At 40.7% G+C, this 23,894-nt stretch overlaps 1 protein-coding gene across 2 annotated transcripts in view; it reads right to left on the bottom strand.

Annotated features, from left to right (window-relative positions):
• Nucleotides 1-1,102: 1,102 nt before the first annotated feature.
• The window catches only part of prkcbb (protein kinase C, beta b), a 95,040-nt gene continuing 72,248 nt past the window's right edge, over nucleotides 1,103-23,894 (bottom strand). Inside the window, exons 16-17 of one of the 2 annotated variants that reach the window (XM_056400781.1) lie at nucleotides 22,389-22,529; nucleotides 1,103-5,521 (exon numbers count right to left, since the gene is read on the bottom strand). In XM_056400781.1, coding sequence (XP_056256756.1) covers nucleotides 5,366-5,521; nucleotides 22,389-22,529 — 297 coding nt within the window. In that variant the 3' untranslated portion in view covers nucleotides 1,103-5,365. Of the gene's footprint in view, nucleotides 5,522-13,386; nucleotides 18,545-22,388; nucleotides 22,530-23,894 lie in introns of those variants that run through there. The other variant, XM_056400780.1, reaches the window with a different exon arrangement.

The raw sequence follows: 23,894 nt of genomic DNA, 5'->3' as shown, positions 1-23,894 counted from the left end.
TTTGTGTGTGTGTGTGTGTGTGTGTTACTTATGTCTGTTTATTTGGAAAATGTCATTGCTTCAGGGAAGATAACTGTTTGGCAGGACAGCACATAATGTTTGTATTTGCACAGTTCTCTGTGTTCTCATATGGAATGAATGTGTGTCAGTGTGTTATACTGTGGTACTGTGTATATGCCAACTGTGCGGGCAAGTGAGTACAGCAGTATATCAGCAACCTGCTGTGTTCCTATCAGTTCTCCATCTCCTGTTTCTTTTTCTTTTCCAATCATATGTATTTCTCTTTCTTTTTCCATCCTTGTATTTGGTTTAAATTTCATGTCACTCCCTCTTTCCCTCCAACTGATCGCGTGCTCTCTGTGGCAGAAAATAATATTGATGTTGCCATTATGAGAAGTCTGATTATTATTGTTATTATCACAGAGGCACATGAAGCCAAGCATGCCCATGTGGGATGTGCACATAGAGGTGTGTGTGTGTGTGTGTGTGTGTAAATGTAAAACACAGGCGTGAGGGAGACCTGCCAATTGAAAAGGATGCATATAATAAAGATTTATGCTGCATTGACTGTGAAAAGAGTCTAATGTAGAACACATCATTAACAGCTACCTCATTAATCTCTTTTCCTGTAAATTGCACACATGCAGATTTACTGTGTCAAATAAACTACCTACCTACCAAGGCCCTGAAGGAAAACTGTCCTGACAAATGTATTCAAGAACCCGAAATTGTTGTGGTGCGATAATGTTAGTTTGCTTGAAAATAAACACAATGGAACAGGAGCTGGTTAACTTAGCTTTGCTATAATGTAAGTGTGTACTAAGTGGAGATTTAGACATCCTTAAATGTTATTGAGATGTCTAGTGCTGGTTAGGTTGGTGTAATCATTTTTCCCTCACTTCAAACTGCTTGAATATAACTAGTAAATACTAGTAACTCTGCATGCAAACTGACAAATTTACAAAATCCAAAGTGTATAAAAGTTAATAAAGTTTTAGAAGTAAATTTCCCCAGGCATTCCTTTGGCCCAGATTATAACCATACAACACAAGAAAAACCAACATCCACATTCATCACATTTGAATGTAAACGAGGCAATATGTGATGTTTCAACATGATTTATTATTCTGCAATTGAAAACATCACAATACACATTTTCTTATTAGTAAACTATCTCACAAAACACATTCTTGCTCTTACTTTTGCAGCGTTTTCACTGCTCTCTGCAGGTAAAAACTGTAAGTTATCTTCTGATTTATTGTTAAACTACTTGTTGTTTCACATACAAGCCTGGCTGAAATCAAAGCAGAAATAAATTAGAGGCAGCAAAAAAATGTTCAGTTGTATTACAGTAATACAGTAGTATCAGATTTCAGATTTAGGGTCAAGTAGAATGATAAAGGAAGGATTAGACGGCAAAGGAGGTAAGAAGTAAAAACAAGTAGGCAAAAAATTCATCTTTAATAAAGAAAGCTAAAAATGGACAAAATAAATAGGGGAAGAAAGGAGAAGAGAAGAGTGGAGACAAAGTCTATTGAGGTGGGGTAAAGGTCAAGAGGAAAGAAAATGAGTAAAAAAAAGACAATGTGGAAGCTGAGTGGGAGAGGAGGAAGGAGAGGAAAGGTCAGAAGAAAAAATAAAATGACAGATCGAAAGGCGAAATCAGAGAAAAGGTCGGACAGAAAGAAAGGAAGGAAGAGAGGAGGACACTGTTTAAGAGTTGGTCCACTTCTAGGCCAATATGTTCCATCCTGCAGAACCTATAAAATGTATGAATGGTGGTGGGATTTTTTTTAACATCATAGTTTCTATTGCAACTCACATATATAATTTTTACCCTTAAACACATCAATTTATCTGAGTATAAATGCAACTATGGAAATGGAAGACTCTTACTTCTATAGACTTGAAAAATATTTATATTTGTACAAATGAAGCAGAACATGGCCCTTGTATGATAGTTCATAAATAGGTAACAATGACATGACATATTTATATCATAAACCCTATTAATGTCTATTGAAGTAATTATCACACACCAGTCCATCGAGCAACACTTAATATAGGATAAATCCATATCATATGGAACAAGATATGAAAGAGAAAGAGAGAGATCATCACATGCATGCATAGTATAATTCCTTATAGTCCTGATCTGGAATTTTAAACACCAAACATAACCATATCTACTGGCTGATGATTACGTTGCCGGTTCTTAAAACACTGAGAATGGATGGGGTGGGGGGGTGGGGGGCAACGTCTCTGTACGTGTGTTACTGTTGATGCATGTCACTCTTCATTTCATGTAAGTGCTGTTTGGTCAGGTGCACATTGAGGCTGTTCGCGTCTGTCTTTGCCAGAGTAACGAGATTTGAGACTTATATTAAATCGCACAGTACTTAAAATATCTTAAGGTGAGTACATGCATGTACAGTTACACACTCATTCATTCGCTCAGTCACACACACACACACACACACACACACACAGGTGGACACAGCTGTCGAGTGCTATTAAATGCTTCAGGGTTCACAATTCCCAACAGCAGATGTCAAGAGTAGGCGTGATTAACATTAGGAGATATTTACACCCTTGACCTGAACAATATAAATTTCTGTGCTTGAGAAAGGTCAACACAAATTACACTTCATGTATTTTACTTACATTTTATATTATACATTATCGAATCAAATAAGAACAAGACAGCAGAGTCCGATCCAGTTCAATGTCCCAAAAGTTTAAATAGTTCTTTTCTGTTCTGTGTGTTTGTGTGTGTTTAATTATAAATATGTACAGTATATGCATATGTACTACATATAGTATGCATGAGGGTACTGTTTGTGCAGATTAAAGAAGGAAAAAAAAACTCTAGGCCTGTGTAATGGACCTACAGTATATGTCTTGTGTGCCTCCAGGAGCGAACGTTTCACAGTCATTGTCCGCCTTGTTACGCTTCACCTCATAATTCCAACCCTCAGTCATGGATTGGACTGTATTGCTGTGTGTGGGTGCGTGTGTGTGCGCGTGTGTATATATACAGTACATGGAGCTAGTTGGCATTATAGCCAATGTAATGTGGTTTGGAGCTGGAAGGCAGATTTGCTGAGTTTGAGCTGAATTTGAAATAATTGGCTTTATCCAATGAAGCCTTATAAACCACACACACACATACACGCACGCACACACACACACACACACACACACACACACACATATACATATTCTAACATATGGACATTTGTCAGTGCATGCACATATGTTCATGCACATAAACACCGCACTAATACACACACACACACGGATTAGGGGAAGGACGTGCAAAATAAAGAATTGAGAAAAGCAGCATTGCTGTTCTTATTATTGCCGTTTGTGAAATCACTCATGTGGGGACAGGTCCTCATTCACTGTGTGCGCATCTGCATGTGCGTATGTGTGTACGCTCCACTGGTGACTGCCGCATTGCTAACCCTGTGACACAACGTCATACTAGGCTCCCAGTTAGGCCTTGTCAGAAGAACGGATTAGAGCCAAAACAAAAAAAAAAAAATGAAAGAAGAGACAACAGCGGGATGGGGGGAAGGGAGAAAAGAGAAGGCAAGAGCCAGAAGAAGAAAAAGAAGGACGAAAAAGGTTTGACAGGCTGTGAAGTTTGCTCATTAGGCATATTCCTCTGTGATGGCCCAGTGTGAGACGCTCAGTCTGAGAGTGTGTCAGCACTTCCACAGTGAAACTCATGACAGTGTACAGGCTGGTTGAAACAGGCAACAATGGTCAAGACACACAGATTGAACTGGTAGGCAGTGCTCCTCACGCTGGTGCATGTTAAGCCTGCACGCTCACGTCTCTGTTTCCATCACAAAAATGGCTGCATCATATATACGGATATTACAGCTGCAGGTGCAGTTTGTTAGCTTCAGGAAGTTGATATACTCCTATACAGTTTTACAAAGTCATGGCACTAACAAGATTAAAATATAGTAAACAGCTAACATCAAGACATGCTAACAAAAATAAAGCATTTTTCAATTTAGTCCACACGTGATCCAAAAATCCAGTCTGCGTTTTATGTTTGTTTGGTACTTGTTCCCTGTGTCCACTGGACATGGACAGGCAGCGAGACTGAAAATTAGGACTAAAATGAAACTCACATATTTAGACAATGTTCCTTTCAACATCAATGGTCAATGGCAGCCATTTCAGTTACACAGGGCATCTCACAGCCCAGAGTGCAGCTTGTATCCATTCAGATTAGTCTTTGTCAAGCATCTCATTGTTTTATTACTTTCCTCACGGGATTCTTGGAAATGATGTAGTTTGGTTTGAGTCGTCATGAAAATACAATTAAACGAGCAGAAACACCAGAGGACCAACCCTGTCGCCTGGAAATAATGTTTACATACAACTAAACTGCAACAGCAAATACAATTGTAGAAAACGTAATTGGGTTTTCTGTTAACGTAGCGAGGATATGTTGTTAATTTGCATATTTGGCAAGTTGAAAATATGTTGATACTAAACGTCTCGGTAAAAAGTTCACAGGCAATGTGTTTGTTTTCTGCCAAAATAGCTGATCTGATTGTAGTGACTACAATATTGTTAAACTTTTTTTATGTTTATATTTTAGGCACATTGGCTAAGGTTAGGGAAAGTTTGTGGTCTGGTTGAACAGAGACGCAGAGAAACATGTTTACATACATTTAACAAAAAAACAGTCTTTTTCCTCACCTTAACCAAAGTGCTTTTGTTGCCTAAACCCAACCACAGAGGGGGTGTGTGGATGTGAACCCCGGTCTCTGTGACAGTCATGTGCATCTCCTTGTGGGCTCGCTTATGTTAATAAATGCAGCGCCTCATTCATTCACAAAAAAAAAAAAAGAATAAAAACATTGATTCTAAACATAATCCAGTCTGCAATTATGTTTCCTACAAAAACGTATTTACTTTCTAGGAAACAGGGTTGCGAGAACTTATCACAAAACTTCACTTAAGAATACTGAGAATGGTAAAAGGTTTGTTGTAGGATTTCAGCAGGTCAATGTTAAAAACAGTGCAGCTAACTGAATAAAATGGCAAGAAAGACAGAGCCATATGGAATTTATATTTTTCCCACACATCTGTCATGTTTGACAAGTTGAACATTTTTGAAACAATACTTCAAAATCTTTGGTATCCCATGTTTTGTGCAAGTTAAATGTTGTGATACCTTTGTTGTGCTGAAGTATTGGACAAACCCCAATGTGGCCTAAAAGGAATTCAGACATTTAGAGAACACACACAAAATAATTGTAATTTTAGTGCTAGTTTGTCTTTCCTATCTGCTCTGAAACCTTTTTTCTGCCAGTCCATCAGTGAGATCCAGCGCACGTTAGTTTGCAGGAGCCACATATTCAGGGTTGGTGTAGGAGAAGCCGAGGAAATCGTCCTGGTCCAGGTTCATGATGACGAGCTTGTCTGTTGGCGTCAAGTCCACGGGCATCTTGGTGAACTCCTTGTCAAAGTTGCAGGTGTCCCGACGGCTCCTCTGCAGGTGGAGTTTAGGGATTTTGGAAGGAAAGAGGGTATAATGGAGGGAGAATTGTAGAGAAATGATTGGAGAAGAATGGGATGGATTTGGAAGAAGGAGAAGAGAGAGCATTACTGTTAGATACCTCATAGTTTACTGTCTGCTGCATAGAAGCGCAAAGAAAGAAAGTGAATAAGCGTATTTCCAAAAATTTCAAACTATTCCTTTTTAAGCTATGGCTTTTAAAGATTTGACATCAATTTTGGGCTAGTTGGATTTTCTTTGTTACATCGTTTTACTCCTCACCTGAGCATTCAATCTCTCCAGCTAGGTCTCACCAGCCAAAACCATTTTTCTTCATCTTTTCTAATATTGGAGCTGTGAGTTGCAGGAATCTGGACTTTTATAGCTGAACAATGAGTCTTTTCCTTGTCTACTGTGACAGCTGCAGAAGACTCGTTTTCACCTGACAAGAGAAGATGGTGTAGTAGCCTGGACCTGCTGAGTCTAAAACAATGCTGCTTTTCAGCTTTGAATAATAGGATAGTGGTGTATATTCTGTCTGCCTGCGTTGCAGCTGCATGGGCCGTTGGTTTACACAGAAAATAACAAGAACATACACAGCGCCCTCGTCTTCCCCTGTCTTTGCTGCAATGGTTTCTTTTGTTTACACTATTTCTAGAAGTTTCAGACTTCCTGTTATAATGATTTGCTAATGTTCACATGCTACTACCTCCAAGAATAACGGCAAGTCAGGGGAAGAGAAAGATAGGTATAAAGAATGTGGAAACAGAAAGAGAGAACAGTATCAAAGTGCCAAAACAGTGGGAGAGTAAGTAAAGGAAGTGCAGAGCAGAGTCAACACTAAGACAGAGGGATGAGAGAAAGATGCTAAGTGACATACTGTAAATCAAGAGAGGAATGAGACGGACAGGAGGGCCTGGAGTACAGGAAAACAGCGACTGCGACTTTGTGTAGGAGGAGAGGGAAATCTGTGTGTGTGTGTGTGTGTGTGTGTGTGTGTGTGTGTGTGTGTGTGTTTGCCAGGTATTACTCACGTTGTAGGGACCTAAATCTGTTTACACAGGCACATTATGATGACTTGCCTTCCTTACGGGGACAAAAGCAAGTCCCCAGACCGTACATTCATCATCACATTTTAAAGTGAGGACATGTTTTAATGTTAGGTTAAGGTTGTGTTTAGGTTAAGGTTAAGGTAAGTTAGAGTAAGTCTCCAAGTAATTAATGTAACTCAGTGTAATGTCCTCTGAAGTCATGGAAATACAACTGTGCATGTGTGTGTGTGTGTGTGTGTGTGTGTGTGTGTGTGTGTGGTTTCTCCGGGGCAGGGCATTGTTAATGCACTGCTTGGCTCAGTTGGTGTATGGATAGAGGAAAGAGCGAACTGGGTGTTAAAGATGGAGGAGTGTATGTTAGCGAGTGGGGGGAGGGGCAAGTTAGATGCAGTAAAAGGGAGCGGCTGCCATTGTATTGACACACACATACATACATACTGACACTGACACACTCAGAGGGGATATGATTCTTATTCGGTGCCCATGCTATATGCACGCATACCGTAAGGCTCTGTGTGTAAGAGCAAATACCAAAGGAAGGATGGTATTCGCACACACACACACACACGTGTGCTGTCATACCACAGTATGCCATACACGGCCTGTAGGATGTTTTCCAAAGAGGGGCAGCAAGGAGAAGCAGAGAGAGCGTGTGCAGGTTCCCTGATTTTGTTTTTGATTTTTGAACCTTAGGGCAGGATTGTTTAGGGGCATTCATATGCGTGATGTCCAGGACGGACACACACACACACACACACACACACACACACACACAAACACACAAACACACAAACACACCAAAACAGCCTCGCTTGTTTATTTTGAGATGCACCAAAAAGAGGCGCTCTATCAGGAAGTAGTATTAATTTCATTAAGTTCATTGAAAAGTAGATTCAAATTTCAATGTAATTCTCTTAGTCTGCTCTTTCACCTGCTCTGCTCTTTTCTCCCTTGTTCACTCGTTAACTGCACCACATATAATAGAAACTAGTTATTAATCATCATCACTGATAATGTTTGTATATATTTAGTGTGACACGTTACATTGTGCAGGTGTTAGCGCAATTTAAAGTCCCAAATTTAGAATCTGAGCGCTTGAATAAAGTGGTGGAGGGTAAATGCAGTGCACTATAGAGTCAATTGGGAGTGATGGAGCAGCAGTAGTGGAAACACCCATGCAGGTAGATCTTTAAAGCCCCAGGGCTCTCTAGGCTTTGCTCACTTCTCCAGTATGAAGGTATTATTTTAAATATACAACAAAAAAATTCAGTGTTTAAAAATTGTAAAAAGTGTAAAAATTTGATTTCTAAAAGAAACACTTTAGAGCGATTGCATTGTCACCTTTATTTGTTTTACTTTTCTACATCGTGAAGCGTATTTTGAGCTGTGCTGAACATGAGAGGAGCCGATTTACTGGAAGCTTAGGGGAACTTGCAGAAAGATACAAAACAAATCCTTAATGGATGGGATCATTAAATGTGGGACAGATGATTCGGAGCAGACCTTTCAGCAGAGGACAGTGAAAACAAATTATAACCATACTCAAAATGTATATTGGTATTAACTCACTCATTAATAAGACTTAATTAGAGGGATTGTCGGTCTGTGTGCTATGAGTAGAACTACTTCGATAAATAGATAGATAGATAGATAGATAGATAAATAGGGAGATAGATGGAGGGCGAGGGACAGTAGGAAATGAATAGAATAAAAGCTGGCCACATCAATATTCACATCACTAAGCAAGCAGCGGCCACAGAGAAATACACACAAGGGGCAATCTCAGAAAATCCACAACCATAAATATTTTATGTATAAAGACAGCAAGGGAAGCCAGAGATTTACCAAATACATTCACAAAGTCAAGAGTGTGAGCATCTCAACACCATGTACGTCTGGAAAACACAAATAGCTGAAGCCACAGTCCAACTCACAGCACGAGGAAGAAAACAGAAGAAGAGAGAAAGAGACAGGAATAAAGAAGAGCAGAATCTGGCAAAGTGGGCATTGATTATAGTTTTAGTCCAACGCTTCTGAAGGTAGATAGTCGATTTCAAGCTTGTACATCACAACATTTCCTGTTTCTTCTATTTGACGTGAGCGAGAAGGAAGGGGGTGGGATCAGAAACACCAATGAGAGAGACAGCGAGGGACAGAAGAGCTTTGAAGATCACAGAAACCACAAACAAATGTCGCATCTCCTACCTTCTGCCAACTCTCCCATGGCCTGAGAGGAGCTCCCTCCATCCACAGGTACACACCTGCCAGAGCTGGCCCAGATCCACCTCACGTTCTGGGCATGATATCCGCTAGAGTGCTTCCACTCAAGAGAGGCCTGCACTCCTGGCTGCCTCAACACTCATGAGGATGTGGTGTGATTCACTTTTCACATCAGATACCAGAAGTTTCCAAAGATATACAATATTGCTGAAATGTGCATAAAATAATACATGAACTCCAGAACCTTCTGGTGTGGAATAAGATGACTTTTCCAAGCTTAAATCTTGCAAACCTTTTACTCTGGCTGAGTAGACTAGTGTTCATCTTGAAGGTGGGCGGAGCTACGTTACAATTAAGTGAGATCATTGGACTCCATGAACCAATGATGAAGAGGTCATTTGTCACAACAAGTGCAACAAAGCTAACAAATCAGTGAGGGAAATGTAAATCGAGCCCGTGCAGTCCTGGGAAGATAATAACTGGCCATTCAATAAACCCCGCCTCCAAAACATGCAATTGTCTAATTACAGTTTAGCAACTATACGTAGGCAAAGCAGGCCTGTCAGGCTTTGGATTTCTTAAAATAGTGGAGCGGGTTTTTCTCAGGTGACTTGTAACAGCGATACTTGGCATTTAAAGAGCTTGAAGGGTTGTGTCTTTTTTCTAGTCTTTTGGGAAGGAATGGATTTAACAGTGTGTGTATCGGTCTCTGTCTATTGTGAGCTGCAGTTGTTAGCATGTGCGACTACATAGTTAATGGCCTACATAGACAGCTGTTGTATCTGCAGTCCAGTGGTAGACTGTTAGTTCTTAGGCTGAGATCAAACAAAACAAAAGACTCGTTCACAGCTTCAGTGTCATGTTATTATTGGCTCTGTTCTACTTCTTTTAGACCTCACACACATTGGTCAGTCCTCACCCTAAATGCTTTTTGCTTTGATAACGTCAAGAGTGAAACAAAGCTAAACAGCCACACAGGACTACTTCAGAACAACATACATTTTCCTTTCTCATACTTATCACAGGGTTGATTAGTTCTACACTGCAATGTGAGATGTCTTCCACGTGGATCGTCAGTTAGTGAAGATGCTGACTTTTTGCCTGGAACATGCAGCTTTAGCCTCAGTTTGTTAGCATGATATCATATATGGAGCCATCAGGGTGCATATCAGGTGTGTTTAAAATGAGTCAAGTCAGCAAAGGGTCAGTTAAAATCACCTGAGTGGGTTCGCCATGCTGGTATCTATGAGTGTAGTTTGAACTCTGAACTGTTACACGTACTGTTTGTCAGCAGTGTTTGTTGCTGATTGACATACCGTCAAACTAAATATCATTCAACTTACGATCAAGTGAGGACTCGTGCAGTGAAGACAGTTTATCAGACCTTGGAAATCCACTGTGTACACTGCTAAAGACCGCGCACGCAGTTATTTACCAAACACGCGCACATAAGGTCATTCACACACATACACACGCACACACGTGTGCGCGCGCAGACACACACACAGCTGGCAGCCATGTAGGCCAGCTCATAATGTGTTCCATCTCAGCGCGCTTCAATTGCAGTTAATGCTGTGAGGCAGAGAGACAGAGATATGGAGGGGGGGGGGGGAGAAAGAGATGCAGTAAAGGACAGGGAACGAGATAAATATCAGTGGCCCTTGGTGTAGATCAGAAGCTCAGAATTTACAGTAGCATCAGGGCAAACACACACAATTATTTTTCACATCGCTGTGTTCCAGAGGCAGTGGTTTTAATAGAGAAACATGACTCTGAGTCTTTAATTTAGTCTCTCCCTCTCTCGCCCCATCTCTTTTCAGTAACGAGAGGATTAGCGGGAGACGAGCCGATGTGAGCCGAGGATGCGGAGAGTGGGAGGCACAGAGGAAAGGGGAGGTGATGAGGAGAGGAGGGTGAATGAAAGGCGGTATCGAACGCTGACCTGTTTTGGGCTGATAAGCGCAGGCTGCTTTGTGCTGAAGCCACTGGCTTTAATTTGGGGGCCGCAACATTTGGAATTAATTATCACACACACTCCAGCACTGCTGCGGCTTACTGTGTACACTGGCTATTACATCCACTCCAATACAAACTTTATACAGCTTATGTGCTGGAACTTACTGTTACACAGGAGTCTGAATTGCTGTTATAATAAATTTGCATAAAATACAGCTGCACTACATGTGCTGTTTACAGTCAACATAGGGGGAAGTGGTGTATGTGTTCAAAGCTGCAACAGTGTTTGCATGTGTTCAGATTGGGGGCTACAAAGCAACAGGAAGCTAGAGCATCAAGCAGCTACAAGTTGAAGAATAGAAGCAGCAGCCAGTAACTGTGGAAATGTACTTAACTGATTATAAGTTGATCCCAACTCTTGAGCCATTTGCTGAGATTTGAGTCGTCGGACATGAATTGTCTGACAGTGGCACTGTCAGATCCTGAATGTTCAGTTTGCCTGCTAATCAGCTGGTTACTTGGCTAACATTTCCTGTGAATAAAAGTGTATTAACATCGTACTTAACAGGAACAGGCATCTGCTCAGTGAAATGAAAATCTGACCAAAACAAACCTGTGATATTAAACACGGTGTTCCAGTTTCCCTACAGACTGAAAATGGGGAAATAGTTTTAAACTTAAATTGTTTTCACATTTCTGTTTGAGTAACAGTATACAAATATTTGTAAGCCTCAAAGGTGCTGGCAAGTGGGGTTTTTTTTCTACTTTTGGACAGAGCCAGGCTAGGCCCTCCCCCCCTCCCGTTTCCAGTCTTCATGCTAAGCTAAGCTGACTGCCTCCTGGCTGTAGCTTCATATTTAATGGACAGATGTAAGAGTGGTCTGGTTTTCTCATCTAATTCTCTGTAAGAAAGCCTCGAATGCTGAACCATTCCTTTAGGGCAACATGAAACAACCTAAAGGAACGCACTCCTCTGGCTTTTTTTTTTTTTTTTTGGTATAAAAAAAAATGCAGCACTTTGATTAGAAAACAGCATTACAGCTGTTTATGTGGAGGTGATACTGTAATAAAAAAAATGAAGCGCTGGATTCTGTTGTAAACATGTATCAACAACAGTCACAGTGCCAAAGAATGCTGACTGAGCCAGAGTTCTTCAATGCCAGTGCACATGTGTGATACATGTGCTTGTATAAATCAAGGTTAACTGCATGTGCTGTAGAGTTTTACAACTGCATGTTGCAAATTAAATGCCATTTTAATTTAACATGACTCTGGTGCAAACATTGCCACCTCATGTACCTACGCATCAAGTTGTTTATTTATTATTATTATTTATTCTTTTCCCTGTTCTGACTCAGTGTAATTACAGTGTAATCTGGCCTGGGCTAAAAATCAATAGCCTTCTTTGTTTGGAGCTGAGGTTTGTCAAATGATCAAAATGAATGAGCATCAGGGTGTAAGATCTGGACAGTAACACCAACCTATCCTAATAATCTGGAAGCCACCACGCAGGCATTTAGCGCTAGTTGCAACAAATGGTTAAACTTTTTAAAAACCATCTGAGCCAGATGTAACATCAGCATTTCTTGTGGGATATCGGGGCCATAAACCTCGAGTTTTTACCCAAATGTAAAAAAACAAAACTTAAAGGTCACTTCAACATGTTTGACTAACTTCATTAAAGTTTAACCTCGCTGCTGTGGTTTTTCTCTTCATATCCATGGACTCTGAACCTTAACCAGTTCTGTGATCACAGTCCTGCATTCAGACTCCCAGCGGATAAGTGGCGTGTTGTTGATTTTGTTTCCCATCACATTGTGCCGCAGCTCAGACACGGTTCAGAACCACTGCATGTAGTTTGTGTCCACACTTGTAAACATTATATTGTACCAGGGGTTGGTAAATAGTGCAACATACAGTAACCCCTATTAAGTGAATGTGCAGCTAGTCAGAGCAGCAGCAGCAGCAGCAGCAGCGGCTCGACTGCGGTTGATTGTGAGCAGCTTTAGAGGCGGCGTGAAGTGGCTGAGTGGCTCAGCAGGGCTGTGTGTATGTAGGCCGTGTTCTGCATGTTATTTCCTTGAAGTCATCAGACCTACGCTCCCCCATCAGGGAAAGGCTCTTATGATAAGTGGCAGCCATGAAATATGCACAGCCTGTCGTAGCCGCCTGCCTCGCTTCACAGAGCCTCGCTTTCCTTCCTCGTCCCCTCCCTCCCTCCTTCACCGCCGTCCCTTCTCACTACCTCTTTCTCTCTCTTCCTCGCCTCCCTCCATTGTTGAACTGCTTCCCTCCTCTTCTCTTTCATTTCCCTTTTTTCCCTCACATTTGCTCAGAAACCGCCCCGTCTGTCACTCTCCATCACTTGAATCTTTCCCACCACCTTCTCCTCACTCCTCATTCTCTACAACCATCACAATCAGTTTGTGCTTCATGCACAGCAACAGTGTGTGTTTATGTTTGTATCATATGGGAATGAATTAAGAGAAATTAAAGAAGAGGCTAAAATAAAGAGAGTTATATATAACCCAGCCCACACTTCAGACATTTCCTGAAGCACATAAAAACATACACAGTGAACATCACTGAAAACACAATACACACAAAAACAACAACAAACATTCCCTAAAATATCTTTTAAATCCTTTATTTTAGGTATGCCTGTTTTTCCTGGAGAACAAAAACAAACAAAAAAAATTTGGCACATGGAAAGCATTGTGGGAAGTATTTTTTCCTTTTTTTTTTTTCTTTAGATATATTTCATTATTTTCACACATAGCGCAGTAGCTTGGATCACACTTTTGAAGCACTGCTGACACAGAAAACATGAATTACCCTAATATGTTAAATGTATACAACTCCAAACTAACAAAAAGGTAAAACAAAAGCATTTTTCATGCAGATTTCACTTTGCTTCTCCTTCAGCAGGAAGGACTTCTATTCCTCTTGTTCTTTACAATACAGACCACATGGTGTATATTATATGTATATATCAACAATTGAGACAGTTATATATGTTTATGTATAGGTGTATATATAGGTCTTTTTTAATTGTTGTAATACAGGGGACATTGATTGTAATAAATACCAACATTGAAGGTACGACACAGATGGTGGACATGGGATAAGCTTAATGTTATCAAGTCATAAAACGCAACAGCTGCATTTACTACACTCATAACCGTGAATGAAATGTGAAAGCACTAAAGCTGCTGAACTGATCAGCAGTTCTTAAGTTTAAGATTAGAGATCACAGACAGGACCGACCTTATCCACATGTTAGCTATGACTTGTTCCAGCCATTAACTCTCCCTGCGTGTGAGAATATTCAGTAACGAGGCCACAGCAAAAATCAATAGCATCCTGCAAATATTGTCTCTTTCAATTTTTTTTCCTGTAATTGTAGATGCACATTTTTCACCACCTGTTGGAAATGTTTCTACGTGCTCTGTAAGACAAAGTTTAGACAGTAACACAGGGGTTACTACTGTAACTATAGCTATCACACAGCTGTACGTGATTGTAATTATCTTCTGAAACAAATCTGAAATGTTTTTTTTTTTTTTAATTCTCTTGAAATAATTGCTTTTTTACTTTAGATATTAGATATATTACTATCTTCTATTATCATCTTCGTGATAATGTCCTGTGAGAAGTCATACTAGTGGAGACTACACAGATAACTGTCATTTGATCAAGTTAACTAACTATATGATCGCATTCCTCCTAGAGGTCTTCAAGGGTCCAAAATGACAGACCTGATCTGAACTGGATCCGTGGTAAATCTACTCAAAACCAAAGTGCTTAAATTCAATTTTAAAAAACAGAGATCTGATGTGAAGGGGACCCGAGTGCTGTCAGACCCGACTAGACCGGAAGATAATTGGACCTGATCCAACATCCAAAAAACAGTCGAGCCAAACGGAGACAACACCGACACCGGCAGCAGGATAATATGTGATCAATTAACAAGCAGCAGCAAATATAATAAAAATGTCCTGAGAACAAATGTAAAGTCATAGAAGCGCATTTCAAAAATGGTTAGCTTATATGCTTCTAAGACAAATTTATAGAAACCAAACTACTTCCAATATTTTGTAGCCAACAGGGTGATAAATAGACAGAATCTTATATTCGAGAATCCAATTCAACAAAGTATTTGTCATTTAATAGCAGAAATTTATTATCTAGAATATTTTCTCCATGTGATCAGTCCTGAGTGTAAATTTGGATCCACACTGACACAGATCTGAGACCTGTGGAAGTAAAGTCTGAGCTGACTGGACTGAGTGTAATTAGGATCCGGTCCAACTCTGATCCCAGGTGAGAACCAAATGGACCCCTGATGACCTCTGTTTCCTACTGTACTAGAAAAAATGAACAAAACTGACTTCTTCATCTGCTGATAAACAAGTAGAAAACTTCATGCCACCACTACTGATAAACACCAGTGAGCCTGAATGTTCATGTGAACACACACTCCTGATATCCCTCTGTGATGAAGAGGAGGGTGATATGAGGAAGAACTTCAGGTACCTCCCAGACAACATTAGCTGCACTCAAAGTACAGCCAGCTCTCTCTCTGGCTGAGATGAACTTCAGAACCTCATGGACTTTGTATGTAAATCAATTACGGTCTTAACCTGAGTCCTCTGAAAGTTGTTTCAGTACTGACACTTCCCTCTTGTCAACAAGATTATTGCTAGCTAGGGAAAACAAAAGACAAAACACACACACACATCTTCCTGCTGCAGAAGGCTCAGCTTTAACGTGTAAACATTTACTGCTGCTGTAGTTAGGATGGACATTCTGATTGCGCATGCTGAAGGCTACTTGGAAAAAAAAATACCAGTCACAGTGAGTTGAGCCTCAAATCCTTTTCCACCGAAAATCTAGATCAGGAAAGTAGGGCTGAATGATATATTGGTCAGCTGATCTGTTCCAGCTGGTGGCCTTTATTCTACCATAGAAAACTTTCCCCAGGTCTGAGAACTTTTTGATATGCTCAGGTATTTAACCTACATTTTGAAAACAGAAACAGAACTGGGTCCAGTGCTAACCTGCAAACCATCCCGAGCACTAAGGTGGTGCTTTCCAGGGTACTGAACATCAGTGCTGATTCAAACACGAGCTTTAGAACTGGTTGTTGCTAGGAATGTAAAATTATTTAGCTCTTGCTGACATTTCCTGAAATATAATTTCAATACATCCCTATAGAAACACACCTTCTTCTCTCCTTTCCTCTTTCTTTTCTCCTCTTTTCTCTTCTCCCACTTGTGGAGCTGCTGGTTGAAAATAAAGTGGATCATACCAATACTGCTTGATATAAAGGCGGGGGGGGTTGCGGACATTCACCACAAAACCAAATGTAAACACAAGGCCAGGCAATGGGCTGGGAAGGCAGGTATGGACACACAAACGCACGCAAATGCAAACGCACACAGTGCTTGTTTGCACACGTTAAAAACATACACGTGAACACACACACACACACACACACACACACACACACACACACATACCCACACTCACACTGTAAACAGGCGCCCACGTATCGGAATCATGCTTTTGTAAAACACATAGAAACTAACCGCTAGTCTCTTTCATTGCTTAAATACTAGATAAGAGAAGATCAGAGTAAGAAGTAGTATTTTCTATTCTATCTATATCTATCTATTTAACTGACTCAAAGCCCATATAAAGACTACATTTCCCAACAGCACTTTACCATCATCATCAGCAAAATACACAAAGAAAAATTTGATATTTGTGTTTGTCGTTTGAGGCACAAATCTGATCTTGTTGTTGTTTGGTGTTCTTGTAATTGGGTAAAATAATACTCCAATGTTTTCTTTTCATACTTACTTTGAAAACTATGAAAAAGAGCCACAAAGTGGCCGCAGAGAGGTGCTGAGATCAGATGCTAAAATGTGGTTGGGAGACGAAGTCCTTGGCCATTATTGATATAGAAATTCATGCAGAGTATGCCAAGCATTCCAGTTTTAGCTAAGATAAGATTAAACATACAGACAGTACTATTATTATTATTATTATCATTATTATTATTACTATTATTATTATTATTGTACTGAATAAAAAGCACATCAGAATAACAGGCCAGGCCTAACTTGAAATGTGCTGGAACAGCCGAGGAATGAGAAAAAGTTAAATCACAAGCTGAAGCTATGTTACATGTGAAATTATGCAGCTGTGTATTGTGTGTGTGCGCTGGCGGAATCATAACTCGTCAATATCATGTTTATGTATTTATATGTTTTTATAGGAACACCAACAGTTCTGTGTGGACTCTTACTACCTCAAGTTTTGGTAGTAATAGTAGTATGGCTATTGTTCTTAATGTTTGAAGATCAAATAGTTTGCTGGGGCGGCGTGGCTCAGGAGGTAGAGTGGTCGTCTAGTAATCGGACAGGTCCTGGTTTGATCCCTGGCTCCTCCATCGAGCGCAGAGAGGGAAGTGTCCTCGAGTGAGACACTGGACCTCTAACTGCTCCTGACGCTGCGCCATGAATGTGTGTGAATGGAGACGTACATTATAAAGCGCTTTGACTGGTCGATAAAGCGCTATATAAATTTACCATGTTCTGTAATTAGGTTGTAAATTTCCCGTAGTTCAGTCAGTCAGTTTAATTACTCTGTTGTGCTCTTGTTATCCAAACAGTTTTGTCCCTCACTGTGAATGTGTAAAGGTCACTGAATTCCTTACACTGATGCCGATTACATCTGGTAAAATCAACACAAACACTTTGTTCACACTGTGAGCAACGCGGGTTGATAAGTAAAGTAATAATCTGATTGTTTCCCTTCAAATGTTATTGAGTTTTATGCACAATATTATACAACATTAAATTTTAGCAGTAAACGTCTTAAAACCAGTCGTAGAAAGTTTATGGCATACTGTCTGGCATATGTTGCTAACGTGTAGTAACGCTTTGATCAGATGGAGGCCTGGAAAAATACAGAATCTGCCGAAATGCATTCTGATTCTCTTAAAGGAAAAGTTTGCCATTTTCTGAAATATCTTTATTTGCTGGACTGATACGCTGAATATGAAGCCACTGTTAGCAGCCGGCTAACTCACCTTAGCACAAAGACGGGAAAGTCCTGCCTATAATGAACATGATATATGTGGCTCATCTAAACAGAACAGGAATTATGTGCTGGATTATTTCTTTACTCTGAACAGTTGCCAGGCAACCATACCACCATGTAAAATGTCAAATCGACGTTTTTATGCTAATCATTTTGTAGAATGGTATCAAAGTGAATTTGCATATTTTCTAAATTGTCAAACTATTCCCTTAATCTTAATTTCTCAGTCTGCATCTTAATTTCATAGGTGCACAACATTCAATCACATCCATTTCACATGGACTCTCAGAGGAGACCAATGCATCACCCAGGTCGCAACAGTGTGAACAACAAATGTATGTGTTTACGGATCTGTTTAGGTCATGGCCGTGACAGCACAAACAATTTCCGTGATATTTGAAGTTGATATAATTGTGAGTGTGTATGTGTATATTTCAAGGAAGAAATGATTGTGTTTGTGTGTTTGCGTGAATGTGTCCATGTGTCCGTGCATGAGCTGAAATCAAGCCTGCTCATCGGCAGTGGTGATAGCAGAGGTTCCTGGGAACTCTGGGTTGATAAAGGAGAATCCCTGGAACTCGTCCTGGTCCAGGTTCTGAATCACTTCCTCATCGGGAGGGGTCAGCACCGGCGGGTGGCGTGTGAAAAAACGGTCAAAGTTCTCGGCCTCCCGTCCGCACTGTTGAGGAGGGCAGGGAGGGATGGAGTGCAGGGTAGGGTGTGGGGTAGGGTTGGGAGGGGGAGAGCGGGGATGGAGAGGAATGGATGGATTGGGTTGGGGCGGGGGAAGTAGGAGAGGAAAACAAAAGAAGGGGGAATGGCAGGTTGAACCAGGGTGTGAGATGACATTACTTGAACATCGTTTCAAATATCAGAACAAGTGCCAGTACTTGGGGTGAGCTTGATTCAACTCTCCATTTGCCATGGCTCGAAGGTAATTTCTTATTACCTTCAAAGTGATACAAAAATACCACTCTCAGGAGATTATAAATCAAGTACACATCAGGTGCTCCTTTTTCAAATATTTGAAACATATTCAACTTCAATTTTAAAAAGAACAAGGAGTCTCAAACGTCCTGTGGCAGTGCACTACATTGGATCAGTATATGCATGGAGCTATTACTCTTTGGTAACGAGCATTTCACTTAAAAAAAAAAAAAAAAAAAACCCTCCCACCATGGCTGTAAGTAAATAGCCAAAAACAATTTTTCTTTAGCATTTCATCTTGATTTTTTTTTTTTTTTTTGCTTGTAACACTTGGATTTAATTGGACTTTCTAAATAGTTGCACATGAAAAGGCTCAAAGCCATGAGATGATTATGGTGTAATTGTAGGTTAATTGTGGGTTAATTATATGCTGCAGCTGTGGAGACCTGCTGAGATATGATAACACAAATCAGACAATCAGCACACATACTGAGCACCGGGAACAACTCAAAAAGCTCTTTAGACATGTGCTCAGAAGCTGCAGTTTCTCTTTTACTTTCAAAGAATTCCATTTATGACGATGAAATGTCGTCTTGACACCTATCCTTGATAATGACGGTAGCAAAAGAAGATCGATACCACTATCCAGTCGAACTCTTGGCTATCTCACAACTGCTTACATTAGACTTTGTTTTCTCAAAAAGCAACTTGGAAAAAAAAGTAACTGTTCATTTTAGTCAATTTCATTTCCTCATTCTGACCAATGGGGACTCAAAAAGAGCATTTTATACCCATGGGATGTGTGTCTGTCTAAGTACATAAAAACAAGTTATTAACTTGAAAACTATATTTTCCTGACAGTATGCCTCACGGGGACTTTGGCCCAAGCTATTCCTTTTTTTTCCCCCATCTCCATCAGTGTGCTGAGCTTTAATTAACACAACAAGGATTCAGTGTCCTCTGACATCACCCAGAGGAAAACTACAAACTCATTAAATCTCTGTAACTTGGAAAACCAAATGAAATTAAGCCAGACTGTTTAGAGTTTGGGGAAATATGTGAAATGAGCAATACACCAGGGTCAAACAGTGTTTGCAGCTAATTACTTGCGTTTGTTTTAACCTGTTTTGGGGAACCAGATGAGAAGAATTTAGTACATAGGGGAAATGAAATGACTGCCACAAAGTTTAGAAGTGTCAGTTCAGTACACAACATCCCAGCCAAGAGTCTGTCAGCAGATGTGGTAAGCATCTCCCATATCGTACTCAAATCCTACGCAGCACCAGGGATGTAACTGGGTTTGGTTTTGGTGAAATGCTCCTTTAGCACAAAAGAGGTGCTTCGCAATTTGTTAGCTTTGAGCCGAGCTAATGATTGTTAAACTGTGAGCCAAGATGGCAGAAAAAAAAGGCTGATATCTCTCTGTGAGATTTTAAAACATAAATAAATAAATAAATAAATGTTGTTATATTGTGAGGCTTGTGTTTAAAGTAGTGCACTCCAGGACAGGTTTCATTTGAGACTGAGCTCCAGAGCATGCAAATAAACAGAAACAAACATAAGAAAAACCGTGAACACAGAGAGGACAAATAAAAATGGGTGGATGGAAAGACAGATGGGTTGATGCATGGCAGCAGTGAACAGTGAACAGATGGATGGATGGAGTCTCATGGAGGAGGATGGATAAAAAAATTGACAAAGCCGCTGAAAGGACAGATGGATGATGACAGTTTCACAGTAATAACTTTAACTGAAACTCAGAGGTGATGGTATGACCATTTTTTTTATCCGTCAGATGAACGAATAAACCAAGTCAGTCAGTCAGTCAGTCAGTCAGTCAGTCACTCACACATTCAAAAGCTCAAACATAAAAACAGACTCTTCAAAGGCATTCGCAGCGTTTAAAAGCACAAACGAACTTCTGACCAAAGTGAGCCTGCCACTTCAACCAGCAATATGATTCTCAAAGCATGAGGCATCCTTCATAAACAATTATCTGTACGAAAACACCATCATGTACCAGTGAGAAGAAGAAGGGGTTTTAGTCAGAAATAAAAGGAAGGCCCTCTTTTCATACATAGCTCAGAAAGGTCTGATGGCATAGCACCGAGATCAAAGAACCACCTTCAAATGCCAAACTGAACCCTAAACTTTTAAGCGGGGGAAAACACAACGGTTCTTCTTCTTCTTCAAAAAAAAAATCTGAACCTTTATTTGTTCTCCTCAGTGGGATGAAAGACGAGAAGAGAGAGAAACAGCAAGTGACAGAGCAGAGGGGTGAAAGACAAAAAGATGCTACAAAGATTAGAACAAACAGAAAGAAGAGATGCAGAGAAGGAGAGACGATAGAAGAAGAGATCAGACAACATATGTTGCCAGTCACATCTGAGGACTCTGCAGAAACACACCGCAGTGTTAAAACACAGCCAGGTCCTAATTATGACCTCACACACACACACAAAAATATCATATTTACATGCACACAAACCCAAATGCAGCAGCATGCTTACACATTGCCCCATTCCTGATCCGGCTTAGAACACACACACACACACACACACACACACACACACACACACACACACACGCACACGCACACGCACACGCACACGCACACACACACACACACACACACACACACACACACACACACACACAACCCCAGCGGGCCAAGACAGCTGCAAAAAAAACTCAACTCAGAAAAAACTCTTTAGCAGCAGTGTGGCCCAAGGCTGTGTGAGTGTGTGTGTACATATTACGGTTTGTATGTGTGTGTGTATGTGTGTGTGTGAGCATGTGATGACATCATTCTGACTCGAGTTATGATCAAACTAATTTTGTCATAGCAAAACACAAACACACTGTTGTTTTAGGTCACTTTTTGCTGACGCTGTGTGGACGAGCGCTCGCTCCCCGGAGCTTTACTCTAAACTCAGTCTAACCCCAGACAAACACTTTCGGCTCATGCAGAGTGAGACTGCACCAAAACTTTGTGCTTCCGTTCAACAGCTGAAACCAATCAAACAAATGTAAATTCAAAAACCAGTCTCCAAAAATGTAAAAAAAAAAAACAAAAAACTATCATCACGATCAGCATCTGGGTCTTTATCACCGTATTCAGCATCTTTCTCATCCAACCCGCAATTTTCGCTGCATCTTTCTCATCATTATCATCTTCACAGGCACCGTTATCAACATGTTTGGTGTTATTACTGTCACCACGTCTGCCCTCTTCACCACACATTCATCACCACCACCACCACCACCATCGTTTCCGCACTTACCTGTGTGCATTGTTCCATTCAGAGGAGGGGAAAGAGACAGAAGCATCACATTGAAAGTGAGAAGATGAACGAAGATAACAGAGTACAGACAGGCGCTGAAGTAAAAGAGAGGAAGTTAGAATAAAGGAAGGGGAGTAGACCACAACGAAACGTCGCTCTGGGCAACGTCTTCACCAGGAATTTAACCACTGAGAGAAATTAAACTCCTGGTCTCGGCTGTGGCGGGCGACTCATTTGCACCTTTGCGCCACTCGGGTGAATTGAACGACCCCTCGTTTGGGGTCAAGTCGGGTTAAGTGTGGTCAGACTTACAGCTCTGGGTTTGAATGGCGGCTGGACCTCCTTGTTCTCCAGTTTCTCCCAGTCCATGTAGCGGAAGAAGCTGTGATCCCTGATGTCTCTCTCCCCCTCCGGACCGCAGCCCAGCCGTTTCGCTGGATGCTTCGTCATCAGCTGGACAAGCGGAGAGATGACACAGAATTATTTCCTTTCTTTATTTCTTGCCGCAATCTAACCTTTCTGTTCTTTATTATTGTTTGCATATGTGCAGCTGCTAAATACAATATGTTTTTTTTTATTTTTTTTATTAACATCACAACCTCCTCTCTTCTCTCCTCCTTTCTTTGCCACCTCCGACCTCCGTCAATAATATCTGCACAAAATGTAATGGAATAGTTGTTGAGATATTTCAGCCTGGACCAAAGTGCTGGACTGAGCAACGCTGTCATCACAGGTGAAAAGCGAAATGAGCTGCTGCGTCATTTCTTTCGTTGCGTCTTTGCAACAGGAAACGTGTTTTTCAGGATGCGTATTCACAAGTACCATGTACACGCTCCACTCCACTAAACTTTAACACAAATAACAGACAAGGGTTGCATGATTTATTCACTTGTGAGAAATATTTCAGGGCAACAGTGATTTGCTCACTGACAGCAGACTGCATGTCCTCTAATGATTACATTTTAATGATGTGTAGTGTCTTGACTTGTTACATTTACATAAACTAAGTGGTAGGAATAATCCTAAACCACAAGACAGGTCCGTATCTGATCTACGCTCCACAGTGTGCAGCTGCTGCGATGCCCCAAATTTCCCCTCTGGAATCATTTAAGTTTCATCTCATTTGTTCCTGTCTCTTTCCCTCAGTGTTTCCACCCATGATTCCTCCTTTCATTTATCTCTGTTTATATTTTAACGTCGTTACTATTATTATTACTTCTTCACCTCCTTTTTTTCTCCTTTCCTTCCTCTTAACCATCCATCCGTTCTACTATCTATCATGTTAGATGCCTGTCCCTGGGGAACAAATATAAGCCACCAAGCTGCTGCCTGCAGACAAATGAATAACTTGCTATTTTTTTTTTCTCTTTCACCGCAGCAGTTTTTTCCACAGGCGTAATTAAGGACCGTTTATGATGTCTGTCCACACAAAACCTTAAGAACAGCATCAGGGCTAGTGACATCAGTGTGAGTGTGAGTGTGTGTGTGTGTGTGTGTGTGTCAGTGGGATGTGCCTCCCTCAGGAGCAGCAGTCATAACTCATTACATTACAACTAAAATAACATTTTCCACGGGTCAGTCAACCTTACACTTACCTACACACACAAACACACACACACACTGCTCAAAATGCCTGGGCATGCACACACACACACACACACACTCACTCTTTCATCCATATACAAACATATAAACCTCAATTATTAAAAGAAATGCAAAAAAAATCAGCAGTTCGGTAGAACTTGTTAGATGAAAAATAAAAATGGTTTCTCTCTTCTTATCCATGTCTCCTGGTCTCTCAGTCTCTAACTCCACTTC

The sequence above is a fragment of the Seriola aureovittata genome, chromosome 17, assembly GCF_021018895.1.
Source record: "Seriola aureovittata isolate HTS-2021-v1 ecotype China chromosome 17, ASM2101889v1, whole genome shotgun sequence".
Classification (NCBI taxonomy): Eukaryota; Metazoa; Chordata; class Actinopteri; order Carangiformes; family Carangidae; genus Seriola; species Seriola aureovittata.
This window is presented reverse-complemented; position numbering and strand designations above follow the sequence as displayed.